The 18,962-nt window shown below is 41.2% G+C and overlaps 1 protein-coding gene across 1 annotated transcript in view; it reads left to right on the forward strand.

The window, feature by feature from the left end:
* Positions 1 to 18,584, forward strand: part of mdn1 (midasin AAA ATPase 1) — a 57,733-nt gene extending 39,149 nt beyond the window's left edge. The window contains exons 75-102 of the mRNA XM_044049169.1: positions 937 to 1,083; positions 1,370 to 1,496; positions 2,941 to 3,046; positions 3,158 to 3,273; positions 4,109 to 4,525; positions 4,972 to 5,198; positions 5,802 to 5,950; positions 6,891 to 7,070; positions 7,246 to 7,407; positions 7,516 to 7,653; positions 8,272 to 8,410; positions 8,721 to 8,902; positions 9,149 to 9,280; positions 9,369 to 9,510; positions 10,236 to 10,543; positions 10,640 to 10,786; positions 11,240 to 11,341; positions 11,449 to 11,647; positions 11,825 to 12,001; positions 12,107 to 12,273; positions 12,378 to 12,467; positions 13,457 to 13,572; positions 13,989 to 14,163; positions 14,402 to 14,475; positions 16,548 to 16,662; positions 16,785 to 16,851; positions 17,127 to 17,269; positions 17,590 to 18,584. Of these exons, the coding sequence (XP_043905104.1) occupies positions 937 to 1,083; positions 1,370 to 1,496; positions 2,941 to 3,046; positions 3,158 to 3,273; positions 4,109 to 4,525; positions 4,972 to 5,198; positions 5,802 to 5,950; positions 6,891 to 7,070; positions 7,246 to 7,407; positions 7,516 to 7,653; positions 8,272 to 8,410; positions 8,721 to 8,902; positions 9,149 to 9,280; positions 9,369 to 9,510; positions 10,236 to 10,543; positions 10,640 to 10,786; positions 11,240 to 11,341; positions 11,449 to 11,647; positions 11,825 to 12,001; positions 12,107 to 12,273; positions 12,378 to 12,467; positions 13,457 to 13,572; positions 13,989 to 14,163; positions 14,402 to 14,475; positions 16,548 to 16,662; positions 16,785 to 16,851; positions 17,127 to 17,269; positions 17,590 to 17,775 (4,430 nt within the window). The 3' untranslated portion in view covers positions 17,776 to 18,584. The remainder of the gene's footprint in view (positions 1 to 936; positions 1,084 to 1,369; positions 1,497 to 2,940; positions 3,047 to 3,157; positions 3,274 to 4,108; positions 4,526 to 4,971; positions 5,199 to 5,801; positions 5,951 to 6,890; positions 7,071 to 7,245; positions 7,408 to 7,515; positions 7,654 to 8,271; positions 8,411 to 8,720; positions 8,903 to 9,148; positions 9,281 to 9,368; positions 9,511 to 10,235; positions 10,544 to 10,639; positions 10,787 to 11,239; positions 11,342 to 11,448; positions 11,648 to 11,824; positions 12,002 to 12,106; positions 12,274 to 12,377; positions 12,468 to 13,456; positions 13,573 to 13,988; positions 14,164 to 14,401; positions 14,476 to 16,547; positions 16,663 to 16,784; positions 16,852 to 17,126; positions 17,270 to 17,589) is intronic.
* The last annotated feature ends 378 nt before the right edge of the window (positions 18,585 to 18,962 follow it).

Raw genomic sequence — 18,962 nt, forward strand, 5'->3', positions numbered from 1 at the left:
TTTAACAAAACTGGAGAAGTTCTAAGGAAAATCATGTAATAATGAAAATGAATAAATCCACAGATCTATGGTTCCTAGCCCTCAGGGGTGTTCCAGGGATCACAGGTTATGAAAATTATATTTGTCCATGTTAGAAAATCCCTATAATTCACCCAATTGGATAATCAAAAAAATTATTAAAACACATTTTGTTCCACATTTAAATGTGTTAATTAAGCCTCTGTGTGAGCAAGTCTAGGTGCTGATACATCTCTGAAAATCGATCTTTATTTTTTATGTAAGGTGTGTAAATGTGCCCACTCTGTTCGGTTGTTAAAGAAATGTGTTCAAGATTAATCACAAAAACAAACATGGTTAACTGTCCCTGCAGACGCAATGTGTTTTGCTAATATAATTATCTATGCACTTTGAGAATAGGAACAAAAACCTACAGCTGCTGTTTATTTTGGCAAAAGTTAGTTTATAACTAATCACTTAATGCATTCAATACATGTGTGTGGGCAGAGGCTTGGGTTGGGGGGGCTCTTTTGTCTTGGACACAAGCAAGAGGCGGTTTAAAGAAAAAAAAAAGTTGGGAACCAGTGTTTTTTGTTTTAGCTCTTAGCTTTTACATTCTGTGTGTGGTTTCATCTCATCTTAAATCTCTTCACTCCTTATCTTAAATCTTTCTCTCTTTCTGTCTCGTTCTTTAATGCTACTTTTAATAACCTTTTAACCAAGTGTAATGGATTGTGTTTTCTCTCTCTCTCTGTTGTATTTAATGTCTCTGTATAGCAGCTTTAATCTTCCTCTTTTTAAGAAATGAGCTACATAAAACCCTTTTGTAATTGCAAAATGGCCCAAAGGAAGGCTTTACAATTTCACATTTGTTAAAAAAGTTCCTGTATTCAAATAAATCTGTTTATAATGTTTTTTTCTCTGTTCTTCTTTCTTCAGGCGAGGTGATCAGCAACCTGCGAGACCTCCAGAGCCTCAACATCGACATGTCGGCAGAGAAAGAGAAACAAAAGGCCGAGATCAAGCACATCCTGCAGCAGAAGCAGAGAGCTCTGTCTGACCTGTTCAAGATGCTCGCAGAGATCGGTGAGTTTCCTGGTCACATCCGTCTATCCATTTTCTTCCTCTTAATCCCCCACATGAGGGTTGAGGGGAAAGATGGAGCTTAATCTCGGGTGGCAAAACCATACAGTAGTTTAACAACCATTCACTCTCACATTCACACCTATGGTCAATTAAGAATGTCCAGTTAACCTGATCTGCACGTTTGTGCACCACCATGTGAAACCAGATAGAGGCGTCATATGATGTACAGGATAAGACACAAAAAAAAGTGAAGCATCCTCTTCGTTTGTGTCGTTTGTGACCTTAGGTCTGTCGTACCGCAAAGGCCTGATGTGGAACAGGACCGATGACCCAGAGAAAACCCTCTGTATGCAGCCGCTGGAGATGAGCACAACTATCTCTGTGGTCAGCAGCCAGGAGCAGGCTGAGAGCACGTAAGTAGAGCATGCACGTCAGTTTATCTGTTTGTAGCTGTTGGATTTTTCATTATAATCAGGAGGTGTTCAAGGAGGAGTTAACTGTGGCTCCAGTTTGTTATCGAGACATATTTTTTAGACACGTTTAAGAAACACTGAACAGAAACCAATATTTTTTAGCCTTTGCTTTACATTCACTTCAATTGTCACTCACACTATACTCAATTTACTGTAACCTGGTTATCATCGTTGTGGTTGTAATAGTAAAAATGACATTCATTGTTATTATGTTATTCATATTGCACCTTTAAAAACAAAGGTTAAGTTGCACATTTTGAACCTAACACATGACGGACAATAATACAAGCACTATACAAACTTAAACGTTCTCATTTTCATGTAAAATTTCAACTTTTATAGATGCATATAATTTCTTAATCGTAAACAAATCAGGCGGATATGTAAAAAAAGGGTTAGGTTTAGAAAAAATAAATACAAATAAAAGAGAAGAAATGTATAATAATTCTTCTCTTATATTAGGGTTAAATTGTATTTCTAGACATTGTATCGCGGCTAAAATTATTCAACATTGGCTGCCAGATTATTTCCTCCTGGATTTTTCAATGAAAATCCTATTTTTTTCCAGCTCTATAGGTTCATCATAACGTCTGTCTTTAGGGTTGAATAAGTTGGGGCTTGTTTTAAAGATGAAGTTTTAAGTGCTAATAAGGGTTCAAATTAATTTATAGATGGTAAACAAGTAAACGACAGGTTTGACAGCATCACATTAAAAGACGTCTATAAAAATTGATTTTTAAAAGTGATTTAAAAGAAGATTCTGCAAGCTTTATTTGCTTAGCCATGTCATTCCAAAGTCGAGGGTCGCTGTTGGCAAAAGGCTTGATCCCTTTTTAATTTAAGGCTCGACTCAGACTCTATGAAGGTCCAGGAGGGCCCAACAAGATGGCTCCTATGAGCTGAACAGTTCTGTAATGTAGCTGAAAGAAAGGCTGTGATTTGATTTAAAAGTGATAAGAAAAAGCTTCAAATCATTTCAAAAATAAACACAGGGCTTATTAAGATATTTGAGTATTGGGGTTATGTATGTATCTGTGAAAAATTCCCATTATGTGACTACAGTGGCAGTGGGGTGGAGTGGCTCAGTGGTTAAGACCCTACCTTGTGTACCAAAGACATCATGGTCGCAAGTTCGATTCCACCCCTGGCTAATTGTACTTGATTCCATTGTAAGTCGCTTTGGATAAAAGCGTCTGCTAAATGACATGTAATGTAATGTAATGTAATGTAAAAGTCTCACTACAGCTTTTCAAGGTCCCTTCCACCATTTGATTATTCTCTTTGATTATTTTTTAGTGAGAAACCATTTTAAATGCCATGAAAGTCCTCAGTACAGTCCTGAGTCTCCCCCTCAGTCATTTCCACTGCACTCTTGTTGTTGTAGGTTGTTCACAGAGCTGTTGGCAGCGTGGGATGGATGTCAGAAGTATTTCTATCGCTCCTGGGCAAGAAAAACAACTCTGCTAATGGCTCTGCAGCACCCTGCAAAGGTGACACGCAGCATGCCGTTTGTTTTTGTGGTCCACATTTTACTGACAGCTTTCTAACATATTAACATCTGCTAAGTTTATTCTGAAGCATGTTTATTTGTGTGGATGCAGGAGCTGGGTTTGGGAAACATCGAGCGCTGCAGAGGCTTCTCCTCTCATCTGTTCAAGATGTTGCTCAGACAGAGGCGACGACTGGCCACGCTCACTGAGCAGTGGGTCCATCTCAGGTCAGTGTGCAGCCGCGGAACAAGGAGTGTGTTCATTATGTGGGGGATTTCTGTTAACTGCTGCAACCACCGTGTAGCTGAAAGGAATTCAGTGTTTGATTTAAAAATAGTAACCAAACAAAACCAAAGCAGTGTGATTTTAGCCACTTAACTCACAGAGTAAAAAATACACACACATAAAACTTAACTTTTTTTAAATGCTTACTCTCTCACACCAAAGTCCATAGAGAAAATCAGGGTTTTTAGCTCACAGGGACAGTAGGTTTTTGCCACTTATGTTAACACGCACAAGTAACATGATAGATTTTACTGATTAAGGCAGGAGTGGATCAACAACTCCTGTGTGCTCTGATGAAAAATCTACGATTTCACAACTTCATTTTCCAGTAGGAAAAAGGTTGTCTAACAGTGATATAAATCAGTAAAAAAATGTTTTTATTACAGGCCAATATTTCACTATGTGAGCCTTTTGTTTGGTGGCTACAAATCTGTTTTTCATTATGTTCCCACTGACAATGATCATGAGCATCTGTCGTACCCAGGGCAAATACAGTGCAGTCTGCACTCACTGTGTGCAACCACTTTCAAATGTGAACTACTATATTATTAAAAACACATTTCCAAGCATAATTCAAGAGGGGATTTCACCATAAAATATTTATTTGTTCCTGCTTAGTATGCAAAACAATATTAAAGACATTTTTATGTTGTTTGGGTGAGACAATATCCACAATTACCCACAATGAAGATTAGATAAAGTTTCTATTTGTGTTTATTATTACTTGATTATGTCCTTCTTATGTCCTATTGTCTGTTTATGTCCCACCACCTGTAGGAGGCTGACTAACAGCTTACAGGACATTAAAGACCACCTCCAGAGCCAGAGTAAGGACCCAGGCTGTTGCCTCCCGCCCCAGGCTTCTCTGCGGGGCTGGGTGAGCAGAGGCCAGACTCTGGCTGCCCAGTGCTCCACCATCCTGCAGCAGCTGACCTGGCTGCTGCAGTGCTGCCCCAAGGACCTGCAGGAGGAGGAGGAGAAGGAGGAGACGAGCAGCCGCAGACAGCACACCCTGAGGTGCCCGTCCCCGCTGGCTGCGCACCGACAGCCTCCCGGCTGTCTGATGAGGAGAGGAGACGCCACCTGGTGTCAGCTGCAACAGCGTGTTACTTCAATGCTGCAGCAGAGCGAGAGTCTGAAGGTGGAGCTGGACAGTGTGGCCCAGCAGAGCTCTGACAGAGCGCTGCACACATGGTAAAACACAGTCTGATTCAAAGAGTCTCAAATTTGAAGGCAATAATGATCATTAATCCTTAAATCTGGTGTTTAATGGTCTTAAAAATGCCATAGACACAATAAACTAGATTGCTAAAGAGAAAAGAGGCATTTGGAATGAGTAGAACTATGGTGTCAGTCTTTCAATTTCACTCTTTCAATAGTTTGACCATTCACTCACATTTCCGTCTGCTCTCTCCCTCCTCCTTGCTCTTGTTGTATATTTTTTAACCCAAAAACTTTCATAGATTAAGGCTTGACAAGACAATCACCCTGTGAATCAATTGCTCTGCTAACTGAGTCCATCATTTGTGATTGTATGGTCCTAAATTTGATCACAGTTGGAAAAGAAGCCTAAAAATGTAGTCCTTACTTACTGATCTCTGGTGTTCAGTCCTAACAACTCTCCATTTTTTTTTCCACAGGAACAATTTTGTCACCTGCTGTTCAAGCTTCGACCAGCTGGGGGCAGTAGCCGCTCAGATGCCCAGTGTGGAGCAGTTCTTTGTCCCGGCAGTGTGTGTCGGGAGCGCCGACAGTCAGCCGACCATCGTCCAGAGCCTGCAGTATGTCAGAGGTCAAGTGGAGAGCGACATCACCGATTTCACCACCTGGAAAACGCAGCTGCTCTCACTGGGACACCAGCAAACAGGTGAGTGCACAGACCGATCACTGTGATACTGACAGTCCATATAGTGTCACTGAAACTAGTAAATTGTGTTTCCAACAAACTGCTCCGGTCAGCTCACCACAGTATGGTTGGGAGCAGTAATGCCTGATCAGGGTGCGTAGTAGGATCTTCACTTGACTAGAATTTCACAGTCAATACTGATATTAATGAAAATAATCAATATTTGATACCACGTTGATACCACACGAGTATCAACATCAGTGACAATCTGACATTGTACCAAAAAACTGTTTATCTTCTGTCCTTCTTGGCACCATATTTTTGTTGCGGCCACTGTTCTCGACTTTTTGCTGCGTTACTCAGCTTAAAATTTCCCTGTGATGATATTACAGAAGTTTGCACTGTTGTTATCGAACCTGTTGACGATATATGATGCTGTGTATATTTACGAGTGTCTGATACTAATTATTAGTATCAGTTTGTACCCGAGTATTGATTTGTATTTATCTCTTTTTGACAACCCAGTGAGTAGAGACTAGTGAATGATGAAGTGATTTTGGACATAAAAATTATCAAAAGAACCTTATTTGTCTCATGGTCAACCTCGTCTCTCCTCCCCTTTAGGAACAGATCCCCAGTCTGCCTTCTGCACGGACTTCTCTGCTGAGCTGGAGACAGACATCAACACAGTGCTGTGTGCGGTCCAGACTCTGGTGAAGAGGAGAGAGAAACAACAACAAGAGCAGCAGCAGCAGCAGCAGCAGCCTGGAGCTGTCAAGAGAGGTGAGACTGACTGACAGACATAGAGGTGAGCAGCAGTGCTGTCTGCAGGACTGCCTGAGGAGAAAAACTAAGTAAAAATGACACAGAAATGAATCCAGTCCATGAAATAAATAAAAAAATGAAAACTGCTCTGCCTGAACACCCATTGTGTGTGATCGCAACTATTATAAAACATGATTTTGGTTGTTTATAGCATAATAAAATGTCATTTAATGGGATTTTTTAAAAAGGGAGATGAGCATTTGTAGAAACATTGGGTTTACAGTAACTCAAAACTGATGTTTTTAAACCCGAACCTTTTTAAAAAAAAAGGGGTTAAAAAGTGTTTTAATTTGACACTTGAAAAGGTATGAACCCTGTATTTTTATTGTGTGTAGAGTAGTATTGTGAGTACATCAGTCTCATAGAATGCTGTGCCTCCTTTTGTACTCCAACAATCTCAGTGTAGAGAGAATTTAGCTGCTAATTTTGCCACTCAATTTTGTCCCATTTTTTGCCACTTTGTCAATTTAAAATGAATACATTTATCTCCTCTCTCAATAAAAATAGATAATAAAAAATTTATATTATCTTGTTATTATTAAAATATGTGGTTGAATTAGCCACCAACTTAATTAATAAATGAGACAAACCGTTATAATAATTAAATGAGCAAAGAAAGTTGACGAGCAAATTTCTTAAAGGAACAATCAATAAAATCAACACGCAGATTAACCGTAATTTAAAACATGGTTGGATTGTAGTCCTATCTCTGTCTCTGTGCTCATTCATGCATGTAGATAAAAAAGAAATCCTGCTAAATAAAAGGTATCTGAAAAACGTGACATTGTGAATTAAAAGGTGCTTATCGTTACGCACTAACACAAAACAATGGATGTTACAGACAGTGCAGAAAAGGAAAAGGAGCGGGAGGAGGTGGTGGATGAAGAGGCTGTGGAGGACGAGGCTGTGGAGGACCTGCTGAAGCCCGGTCACCTGGCTCGCCTCATGGAGGAGGAGCTTGAAGCAGAGGTGGAGGCTCTGAGCGTGGGAGATGTTGGTGTGAGGCTGGAGAGGATGCTCAGCAGCCTGAGGACACACAGAGACTCCTGTCAACAGCCACAACTTCAGGTAGAAACAACATCTGGGAGATGTATCATATCTGTCCAGCATTACACTGGTTCACTTAGAAGAACCACAGTTTGACTAAAGTTCTGCTTGTAACAAACATAGTGTGTATGAGTGTGTTACACTGTGGCTTTAATGTCTCTTGTGATCATCGCTGGTGTGTGTTTTTTTTTTTCAGGAGGTGAACAAGGCGTGCAGCATGCTGGTGCGTCTGGAGCCTCTGCTGGGGATTTACTCCGACCTGGTGCGTTACTACGTGGCCGTGTCAGTGGCAGCACACAGAAGCACGGGCAAACTGCTCTCTGTGCTGTCCGGCATCTTCACTGAGCTCGCCCAGAAGGTGAGCGCGCGTCCAATGTTTCTCACGCTCATGGTAGCGTAGATTAAAGATTTAATAAATGACATAATGAAATGACTAAAATGATTCCACGTCCGTTTCCCCCCTCAGGGTTTCTGTTTACCTCAGGAGCTCATGGCTGGTGGAGACGGAGAAGGTGCCACGGAGTTTCACGACTACGAGGGCGGAGGTATGGGAGAGGGCGAGGGCGTCAAAGACGTCAGCGACAAGATTGAGAATGAAGACCAGGTAATGAAAGGAATATGTTACAGATATTATCGGTAACACTTTAGATTAGGGAACACATATTCACCATTAATTAGTTGCTTATTAGCATAACATATTGACTCTTAATTAGTCATTATTAAATACTTATTACTACCACCTTATAAAGTCCATACTAAGCAAAGCATATTGAGATCGTAATTCATATACACCAACTTCCTTACTTACAACTAATAAGCAATAATTCTGAGGTTATTGAGGGAAAACTCTTGATTAAGTTAATGGCTTACTGGTTGTATAATAAGGCCATGCAGAATAAGGCATTTATAAGTACTTAATAATAACTAATTAAGAGCCAATATGTTACTTATTTGCATGCTAATAAGCAACACATTAAAGGTGAATGTGTGTTCCCCAATCTAAAATGTCACCATATTATCTTATTAATTAGTAATAATCAATATCAATACGAGCCCTGGAAAACCGATATCAGTCGACCTCAAATGTACAGTATAGATTACTCAATCTTAAGTTATTGAAATCTGCATTTCATCCTTTTCATTCATTCATTCATTTCATTCATTCAATATTTAGTCAGTGATCGCCTATAATATAAGAATTCTTCACATCCTGTTGTTCCAGGTGGAGGACACACTTCAGGAGGGACAGGAAAAGGAAGAGCAGCAGGAGGACAAAGGGAACATCAAGTCAGAAGACAACGCCATTGAAATGTCGGAGGACTTTGACGGCCAGATGCATGATGGGGATGAGAAGGAACCAGGTGATGAGGCTCAGTCATATTTGTCTTTTTTAAAACCATTTCTGGTTTTAAACAAATCAAAACAGTTGTAGTCTGTGTCAAGCATCTCTCAGTTACGTTGTTTGTTCTTGTAGTACAAAAGAAAATATCTCCTTCACACCTTCATGTTTTTATAAAACAGAATTTTAGATGTAGTTCCATATTTTTCTCACTGGAAATTCAGCTTCTCTCTTGTCACCTTTGATAAGAACTTGAAAAACCTCAAGTATTGTGTTTTCTGGAGACGCCTCCTTCATGATTGAAACGTCCCTCTTTCCTCAATCGTTTGCAGGTGAAGATGAAGATTCTGAAAAAGAGAATGAGGAGGAGGAGCTGGACAAGAAGATGGGCGACCTGGGTGAAGGCCAGACCAACACTCTGGATGAGAGAATGTGGGGAGATGAGGATGATAATGATGATCAAGAGGGGGAAGGAAGCGACAAGGAGGAGGAGTCTGGGCAGGGAATGGACCAGGTATGAGACACAATGTTCCAATCAGAGTTATGAAGAACATATTTATGAAGGACTATATTGCATTTATTTTGAATGTAGTCACCTGAAAAGCAAGTAGGGAAAGGAAAAGTGTTCTCTCTCTTTCTGTGTTTTTGTAATGCCACCACTATCTCACTCTTTTGAGGGAAAAAATTGTTGTTGTTGTTCAAAAGTAAGTCAGTGTTTTGATTCTGGCCTAATTCCCTGTCTTTGTGTGGGTTTTGTCAGGGTGAATCAGAGCTGGTGGCCAAAGACGACAACCTGGAATCTGCAGACCCAAACAAAGACAAGAAGAACCAGGACAAAGACGAACACATGGACGAGGAGCAGAAGGAGAAGATCAATGAGCAGGGAGACGAGGTCACTTAAACTCAGAGCTGAATGAAGTAAACGGATTGTGTCCGTGTGTGTGTGTGTGATCTTCACTGTCACTGTTTTTCTCTCGCAGAGGGAGTTCGATGAGAATGAAGTGGATCCTTACCACGGTCAGCAGGACAAGAGACCCGAGCCTGAAGCCATGGATCTGCCCGACGATCTCAATCTGGACCAGGAGGACGAGGCAGGAGACGACGGAGAGGGCGAGGGAGACGGTGAGACTCGCAGGGATTTAGAAGTTGCTGTCTTGACAAATCTGTTTTTACTAAGCAATTGTCATCAGCTCTGCATTTCCTTTAAAAAAAAGCTCTGTTGCTTGATTTGTACTGTATCAATGTGCATTGTATTCTTCACTAAGAGATTCAGGACCTTCAAGAACATCAGACTGATTTCTTTGCTCTGAATATCAAAGATGCAGCACATGTGCATGACACAGACAAGCACAGAAGAGTTGCATCACAAATTGGTTCCTGCTCACATTTGTGTAATGTTTAGGTTAAATTCTGTTTGTGTGGAAGGTGGAAATAAATACCGTATCATAAATTACAAATAATAACAGCAATTAGAAAAGAAAGACAGTAAAATAAATCAGAACTGAATTACAGACAGTTCAGTTTAAATTTCATAATTTAACAATTGCACTTTGGACTATATTATTATTATTATTATCATAATAATAACCTTTATTTAACCAGGAATGAAATAAAAAGAAAGTTAGATTAATTGCCCATTTTTTTTAGAGAGAAGTTATAATTTCTAGGCCCTTTGTCATAGATGCTGTCTCACAATTTCAACTTATAGGAGACATCCTATAATAATGTTTGATGTTTTAATAACTTAAAAACTTCTGTCTCATTTTAACTTTTCTAGAGGGCATCAAATCATTTCACTCTATTCTACCTGTCAAATCGTTAACTTGATCCGCATGTTTCCTCTGTAGAAGAAAATCCCTTTGACATCAGTGAGAAAGCCATGGATCAGGACGAGAAGGAGAATGGGCCAGAAGATGGAGGAGAGGAGGAGGGAGGAGAGGAGACACAGGAGGAGGAGCAGCAGACAGACCAACCAGGAGAGGAGAAGGAACAGGAGCCCAAAACTGAAGAGGAGGAGGAGGAGGGAGGGGGAGAGAAAGCAGAGGCAGAGGAGGAGTCTCCTGAGAATAATGAAGAGGAGAAGGAGAAGAGCGGACAGGAAGCAGGAAAGGATGAAGATCTGACGGTTCGAAACGACAAAGGAGACAAACCAGAGGTTTGTATGTGAAGGAGAGACTGCAGAGGATGAACGTTCACAACATGATGTATTGTTTTGTTCTCATTACATGTTCTTGTCTTGTTGTGCTGGCAGGATGAAGAGGGTGAGGATGAGGAGCAGCCAGAGTCAGCTGACAGGAAGGAACATGCCGCAGAAGGTCAGACGGGAGAGGAGAACGTCCAGAGTGAAACGGCTGTGGAGCTGGGAGGAGAGGCGTCAGAGAGAGACCAAGCTAAAGAGGTGCACTTCATCTTCATCTTCATCTTCTCTGCTGTGTTCCAATAAAAGATAGAAAAAAGGGTGAACACATGAAATCAAAGAAACAGTTCAAGACATGAAGACACAATAATACTTTAGTCTTTGTGGACTTAATTCACGTGTATGAAATGATTATTTTCAATCAATCAATTAATCTGCCGTTTATTTTCTCGATTAGTTGATCGAGAATGTTGATCTGTGTTTCCAAAACCTCAAAATGATGAAATTCAATCTTGAAACCAAGAAAATATTCACATTTAAGAAGCTGAAAAATCACAAAACATGTTTTAATTATTAGAAAAAAAAAAACTCAAACTGATTAATTCATTATCAAAATAGCCCTACTTTACACCTTGAATGCATAAAATTCTTTTAAGTCTCTCAAACTGTCCACTTACCAAAGAGCAAATGGTCAATATTGTTTTTTTTGTCCAGGAGCACGGCAGCGGCGCCGCTGACGCCAGCCAAGTGGAGGGTCACCAGTCAAAGCTGACGGCGAGGATGGCTTCACAGACACGGACTCAGAGCAAGACTCAGGTACGATCGCAGGGATGAAACTCCGCCTCCACCTCCCTGTGTCTCCCGCTCTCTCTCTCTCTTCATCTTCTCCCCGGTTTTTAAAACGCACTTAAAAACTGTTTCAGAGCTTCAAGAGAAAACCTGGCCAAGCAGACAACGAGCGGTCGACGGGCGACTACAACGAGCGCGTGAACAAGCGCCTGCGCACGGTGGAGAGCAGCAAAGACAAGAGGGCGGAGAGCAGACAGAGCGACGCCCAGCAGGAGTCTGACCTGTACGAACACGTCAAACAGGGAGAGAAGGACTACGACGCACAGACGTATGGTCAGTTCACGCGCCAAACACACCGTACATGGTCTTACTGCAGTTAAATGTGTCCTTTGTTATATTATTTTATAGATTATTTGACCCATTTGAATGTTTTGACCTTGTAAAGCACAGTTACTACAGTTAAATGGAAACTCTGAGTCATGTCAGGCTTAATGAATGTGGTGTCTGCAGATGTGGCCAGTGCAGACCAGCAGAAAGCAGCAGGGCCTCAGCAGCGGGACCAGGAAGAGGATCAGAACGATGAGGATGTCGCCATGGAAACGGAGGACCAGGATGAAGAGCTCCACGCCGCCGAGGTGGACGAGCTGAAGCCTGAGCAGCTGGACGTGACTAAAGCCTCTCAGAAAGGTCGCTACTGTTTGTGTTTACGTTTATGTTGGCTTTAAGTCCTTATTGCTGGGTTAGATTTAGTGAAAGCTGCTCATCCTCTCACGTCTGCCTCTTGTTTCGCAGGTGTCGACAGTGGAGAGATGGAGGTGCAGAAGCAGGGAGAGGAGGAGGACGACCAGGACAGATGGAAGGAGCGACAGCGCACTAAAGAAGAAGAGCAAGCAGAGAGAAGCACAGAATCTACAATCCACACTGTCCCTGAGCTGCTGCTGCTGCAGGAAACCATGCAGGTACAGAACTCACTCAACGCTGTGTTTAGCTGCACATCAGCTGCTCTTGTCATTTGGTGGAAAAAGAGAAAAGTTGAAGGCGACTAATGTCTGTGCGTTTGCAGAAAAGCGAGAGAGACCCAGACGACATTCGGAGGGAGATGGAGCTGCAGCTGGAAGCTTGGCACAAACTGGCTCCAGGAACTCAGGAGGAGGTGAGACTGAGACTGAGTCTGAGACTGAGACTGAGTCTGAGACTGAGTCTGAGTCTGAGACTGAGACTGAGACTGAGACTGAGTCTGAGTCTGAGTCTGATGCTCTCTTTACACCTAAATACTCCACTTTAATGAGAGCAAGGGTCTCTTTTCTCAACTTTTTCAGGATCCAGAGTACTTTTTATAGTGTGGAACAATATAACCTTAAATGTGTATCACAATATAACCCTTTAACAACATTTGTGATGATATTTGGTAGAATTTCAAAATCAAAGTTTTGATAGGGCTCGATAAATACTTTACTTTTAGTGATACAATTGTATCACTAAAATATTCTTATCAAATAGTATCAATACAGTAAATCTTCAACATAAATTAATAAATCATAAGTGTTAATGCACTGTCTTACCAAACTCTGGCATGAAAAACGTTTTTTTTTCTCTCCATGAAGAAGTTTAAACCCTCATTTTGAGTCTCTGATGCTGTGTCAGAAGTACGGCTGAATGATTGGTGGAAATTAACGGAATTAACATGTTATTATTTGAAGTTAAGCCTCAGTTCAAAATTCACAGAGTAATAGATTCAACAATTGAAACAAAAAATGGCTAAAATTCAAAATATGTCTCCATGAAGAAGTTTAAACCCTCATTTTCTTTTTTTTTTTACACTCTTTTATAGTATTTTATAATAATTACAGTAGTTATTCCACCACTGGGAAAAAGACTGGAACTGCAGCCCACAACTTTACAACCTCTGTAAACATTGACTGGGTTTTCTAAGTGTAAGTGACATCTTTGTACACTGTTGCCTGTAGATCAGTGACGCACACAAACATCGACACATTGAGGTTAAAAGTCCAGTGATGACACACAAACACAAGGATCAGTAGCTTTAACAATTAGAACAATTTACTGTAAGTTCTACAAGGACATTTGAAATGATGGTTTCTAACTCGTGCCCTGGTGTGTGTGTGTGTGTGTGTGTTACAGGAAAGATCTGCAGCTTCCATGTGGCATCAGTATCAGACTCTGACGTCGGCTCTGTCCCAGCAGCTGTGTGAGCAGCTCCGCCTCGTCCTGGAGCCCACGCAGGCCGCCAAACTCAAGTCAGTACCAACCAGAGATCATGACACAATACAGTTAGTCCAGGGTTGTGCGTGCGTGCGAGGGCATCAAGGAGAGACAGTTTGATAGTGTTGATTTACCCCAGCACATTACCTCACAGGCTCACACAGCATCAACTCAGAGTTACTATATATGTAAAACCTCAGAACCCCAGGTGGAGTTATACTGTATATAGATGCATATCAGTTATAAATAAATCAAACATAATGTATTACACAACATTTCTCAGAAGCACAGGAAAGAATATGAGAGTAGTTTCATCACTTAAAGATTAATGAACTCATTTTTATTTTATACAAACTCCATTACATGTGCAAACAGTCTGTTGGTACACGCACGCACGCACACACACACACAGAGCTACACTGTGTTTGACTGTGTTGTGTTGGCTCCACAGAGGCGATTACCGCACAGGGAAGCGTCTGAACATGAGGAAGGTGATCCCTTACATCGCCAGTCAGTTCCGCAAAGACAAGATCTGGCTGAGGAGAACCAAGCCCAGCAAGAGAGAGTACCACATCTGTCTGGCTGTGGACGACTCGTCCAGCATGGTGGACAACCACTCCAAACAGGTGACGCAGATCCTCTTACAGAACCTCAGAGCTCCTCCTCCTCCTCCTGTAAAATGTCCACAGTGAGAAAGGTGTTATATATGAATATATGAATTATTTAAGGCAATCACAGCAGGATTTCACAAAGAATGAAATGATGAATTCATAAAGTTCAAAGCAGAGGTCACTAAATATCTCATAAGTGACTCCCTGTTGTCTCTTCTTACCTTGTGTGTGTGTGTGTGTGTGTGTGTTGCAGCTGGCCTTTGAGTCTCTGTCAGTGATCGTCAATGCTCTCACTCTGCTGGAGGTCGGGCAGGTGTCTGTGTGCAGGTGAGTTCTGTGTTTCTTCTTTGTTTTACTTTATGTGGATCATAAGGAGTTCAAAGGGCCTACATAAATATGGCCTATAAATAATATTCAATTCAATTTTCAATTCAATTCAATTTTATTTATATAGCGCCAAATCATAACATACATTATCTCAAGGCACTGTACATAGATAACATCAAAGAGAGCAGAGAACCCCAACAGTTCACACAATGAGCAAGCACTAGGCATCAGTGGAGAGAAAAAACTCCCTCTTAACAGGAAGAAATCTCTGACAGAACCAGGCTCAGAGATGTGCGGTCATCTGCCTCGACCGGTTGGGGTGAAAGGAAAAATGGGGGACAGTGGAGCGGTGGGGGACAGAAAATGGGGGGAGAGAAAGGACAAGAGGGAGATGAGGGAGAGACAGAAGAGAGAGAGGGAGACCAGCAGCAGATACACAACAACTGTATCAGGTTACAAGTTTATACAGTTACTGATATCGACTTTTTAATTTACAAAATAATAATAATGGTGACGATGAGCATAGCCTCGGAAACTGGATCTTGATCCTGCAACCTGCATGATGAGAATACAGAGAGAGAGAGAGGGAAGGAAGGAAGGACACAAACTAGGGAGAGAAAGAGACAAGGTTAATGACATATAAAAAGTCATAATCAAATGCTGAGTGTGAGAGAGTGAATGTGCATGTACCACAGGAATATCCCCCAGCAGTTTAGTTCTATAGCAGCATAACTAAGAGATGGTTTAGGTTTCCCTGAACCAGCTCTAACTATAAGCTTTATCAAAAAGGAAACTTTTAAGTTTAACTTTAAATACAGAGAGAGTGTCCGCCTCCCGAACTATCATTGGAAGCTGGTTCCACAGGAGAGGAGCCTGGTAGCTAAAGGCTCTGCCTCCCATTCTACTCTTACAGACTCTGGGAACCACAAGTAAACCTGTATTTTGTGACCTAAGTGGTCTATTAGGGTGATAGGGTAAGACTAGGTCTTTCAGGTATGAAGGGGCGTGACCATTAAGTGCTTTGTACGTGAGGAGGAGGATTTTAAATTGAATTCTAAACTGTATGGGGAGCCAGTGTAGAGAAGCTAACACTGGAGTTATATGGTCTCTCTTTCTAGTTCCTGTCAGAACTCGTGCTGCAGCATTTTGAATTAACTGAATTAACAGACTTGTTAGAACATCCTGCTAATAAGGAGTTACAGTAATCTAATCTAGATTAACAAAAGCATGAACTAGTTTTTCAGCATCCTGTAAAGACAGAATGTTTCTAATTTTCATAATGTTCCGCAGGTGGAAGAAGGCTGTTCTGGAAATGAGTTTTATGTGTGAATCAAATGACATTTCCTGGTCAAAAGTAACTCCAAGGTTCCTCACAGTGGAACTGGAAGCCAGGGTGATGTCATCTAAAGTGACAATGTGATCAGAAAGTTTTTCTCTGAGGTGTTTAGGGCCGAGTATAATGACCTCAGTTTTATCTGAGTTTAAAAGTAGAAAGTTACAGGTCATCCAGGACTTAATGTCTCTGAGACATTCCTGGAGTTGAACAACCTGATTTATTTCATCCGGCCTCATCGATAGATATAGCTGTGTGTCATCTGCATAACAATGAAATATATCTTCTATCCCCAAATATCTTAATATTTGGGGAAATGATGCTGCACACAGGTTGTTTCTCTGGACTCGTGAAAAGTTTTCTTTTCTAAAATAAAAATATCTACTGTTTATGGTCTGTATTACATGATCTTAAAGCACTGTACAGTTGCACAGTATTTCATGTTTGTTTATCATAGGATATTTACGTGTTAGAAACAATGCAATTGTATATAAATGTGGTTAAATTCTGCGATAACACAAATAATTAGGCTTAAAGAGACATTTTATATATGTGATATTTGTTTAAATCAACACATTATGTTTATTTAATAATTTATTATATTTTGATATAATGTGATGAATATCAATGCAGGAAAAGTCATCACCACCTTAATGAGAGATGAAATATCTACCACCACAGACAGTTTGCAGTGTATCGCGGGGCTTTTAACCTCTAATGTTTGCCTCCGTGTGTCCAGTTTCGGCGAGCAGGTGCAGCTGCTTCACCCGTTCCAGCAGCAGTTCAACGACGAGTCAGGAGCTCGGATTCTGCGGCTGTGTCAGTTCCAGCAGAAGAAGACCATGATCGCACAGGTGAGGCTCGTCTCCGCTCTAAATCCCTGAACGTGACAGATTGACTCTGCTCACATTTGTGATTTCATAAACTTCTCTTCAGCGTGTATCGTTAAACGTGATGTCACTTGATTCCTCTGCAGTTTTTGGAAACCTCGACCAAAATGTTCCTGGGAGCGCGGCAGCAGATTCCAGGATCAATGAACTCAGGTAATGAGTCTCTGATGCTGTGTCAGAATGATTGGTGGAAATGAACGGAATTAACATGTTATTATTTGAAGTTAAGCCTCAGTTCACAGATTCACAGAGTAATAGATTCAAGAATTGAAACTAAAAATGGCTAAAATTCAAAATATGAACTACTCTAGTTGTATATTCTAACAGAGAAATATGATAATATGAATTTAAACAGAATGAATAACAAGGAAAATCAACGTGTGCGTGTTTACTCCACTTCTCCTGTGACCTCTGACCTTCCTCCACAGACACGGCCCAGCTTCTGGTCATCGTCTCTGACGGCAGAGGTCTTTTCCTGGAGGGGAAGGAGCGAGTGATGGCGGCCGTGCGTGCAGCACGCAGCGCCAACGTGTTTGTCATCTTTGTGGTTCTGGACAACCCCAACTCCAGGGTAAGAGAACCAGAATTTGAGAGGAAAAACTATGTGAAAACATCCATCCATCAAATCTTCTACCGCTTTGTCTTCCACATGAGGGTCACGGGGGGGTGCTGTGCCAATCTCAGCTGACATAGGGCGATAGGCGGGGTCACAACCCTGGACATCACCAGTCCATCACAGGGACACATATAGAGACCATTCACTCACACTTTCACACCTATGGTCAATTTAGAATGACCAATTTACTTAATCCCTAAAAATAATAAATAATGTAATTTTTATTTTCGCGTCTGCAAAAATAACGTGTGTGTGTTTTTTTTCTGTTATTTCAGGACTCCATCCTCGACATCAAGGTGCCCATCTTCAAAGGACCAGGAGAACTCCCGGAGATCCGCTCCTACATGGAAGAGTTCCCCTTCCCCTTCTACGTCATCCTGCGAGACGTCAACGCTCTGCCAGAGACGCTGAGCGACGCGCTCAGACAGTGGTTTGAACTCGTCACGGCAGCCGACCAGTAAAAAAAACACGAGGAGACACCGCGTCCACGTAACGGAAGAAGAGAGCAGCGGTTAACAGCACAATGTCACTCTGTTGCTAAGCTTCCCAGACAGAACTGGAAAAAAAAAATAATGATAAAATGATAAATTTTGCAGCTGTACATGTGCCTTTATTTTCTTATTTTTACTGTAGATTTTAGTGGAGTTTAAAAGCAACCTTTGCTGTTTTATCTTTGATCAGGAGAAATGTGGGTTTCTTTTGTAAGGGTTGCTTTGACTTGCACGTCTCCGATGAAGTGATAGAAACTAAAGATGTGATTTCATTTCACCTCAGTGAAACGTGGTTAAAATACCTCTCTGTCCGCCTTGTTAAATAACCCCAGAATCATGCGTTTGTTTGTTTGTGTGGATGTGAGTCAGTGCTGCAGAGATCAACCAATCACGACCTTAAAGTAGCATGGAGGAAGTCAAATGTGCCTTGGGGAGGAAAACGGAACTGCAGCTCTCTTCATACCAGAATCAGCTGTTGGTTGATGAGTTCACAGCTCTGACACGCTTTATTTAAGCCTCACATTCATGGACTTGGAAGCACACGACCAGTTTTAAATAAAGGCCCCCAGTTAAACCAGTGTTCATACTAGTATTTATCTGCTGCTGCGTGTGACTCCCATCCACACTGTGTGACTCATCCTCTGTCTGTTAGGTGTATGTAGATGTGTCAGTGTGTGTCGTACATGTAAGCAGACACTGTCCATAATTTAACAGATTCACAGCATCCATCACTGATCGACCACAACATGAATGATCGTGACAATAAACTGTTTACAAGACTGATGTCATGTTTGTTTTATTTTACAACAAGTTACTCATGTTCTCCCCTAAAATACGTGATGTCATGATGAAAATGTAAAACCATGGAGATGCACGAGTCCTAAAACAGGGTTTTGTGGACATTTTATGTCCGATTTCCAATGCAAACCATTTTAAAAATAGTCCATTCAATAGATGTTAAAGACATACTTTGAAATCCAGAAGTTCGTCTAACCCTATATTTTCATCAAATTTTGGGTGACATACTGACATGACATTTGTGACCGATTTTGGACGACATACTATACTATGACTTTTTTGTCAAAATTTGGACAACATACTATACTATGACTTTTTTGTCAAAATTTGGACGACATACTAAACTATGACTTTTTTGT

Source organism: Solea senegalensis, linkage group LG17, assembly GCF_019176455.1.
Source record: "Solea senegalensis isolate Sse05_10M linkage group LG17, IFAPA_SoseM_1, whole genome shotgun sequence".
NCBI classification, from domain to species: domain Eukaryota; kingdom Metazoa; phylum Chordata; class Actinopteri; order Pleuronectiformes; family Soleidae; genus Solea; species Solea senegalensis.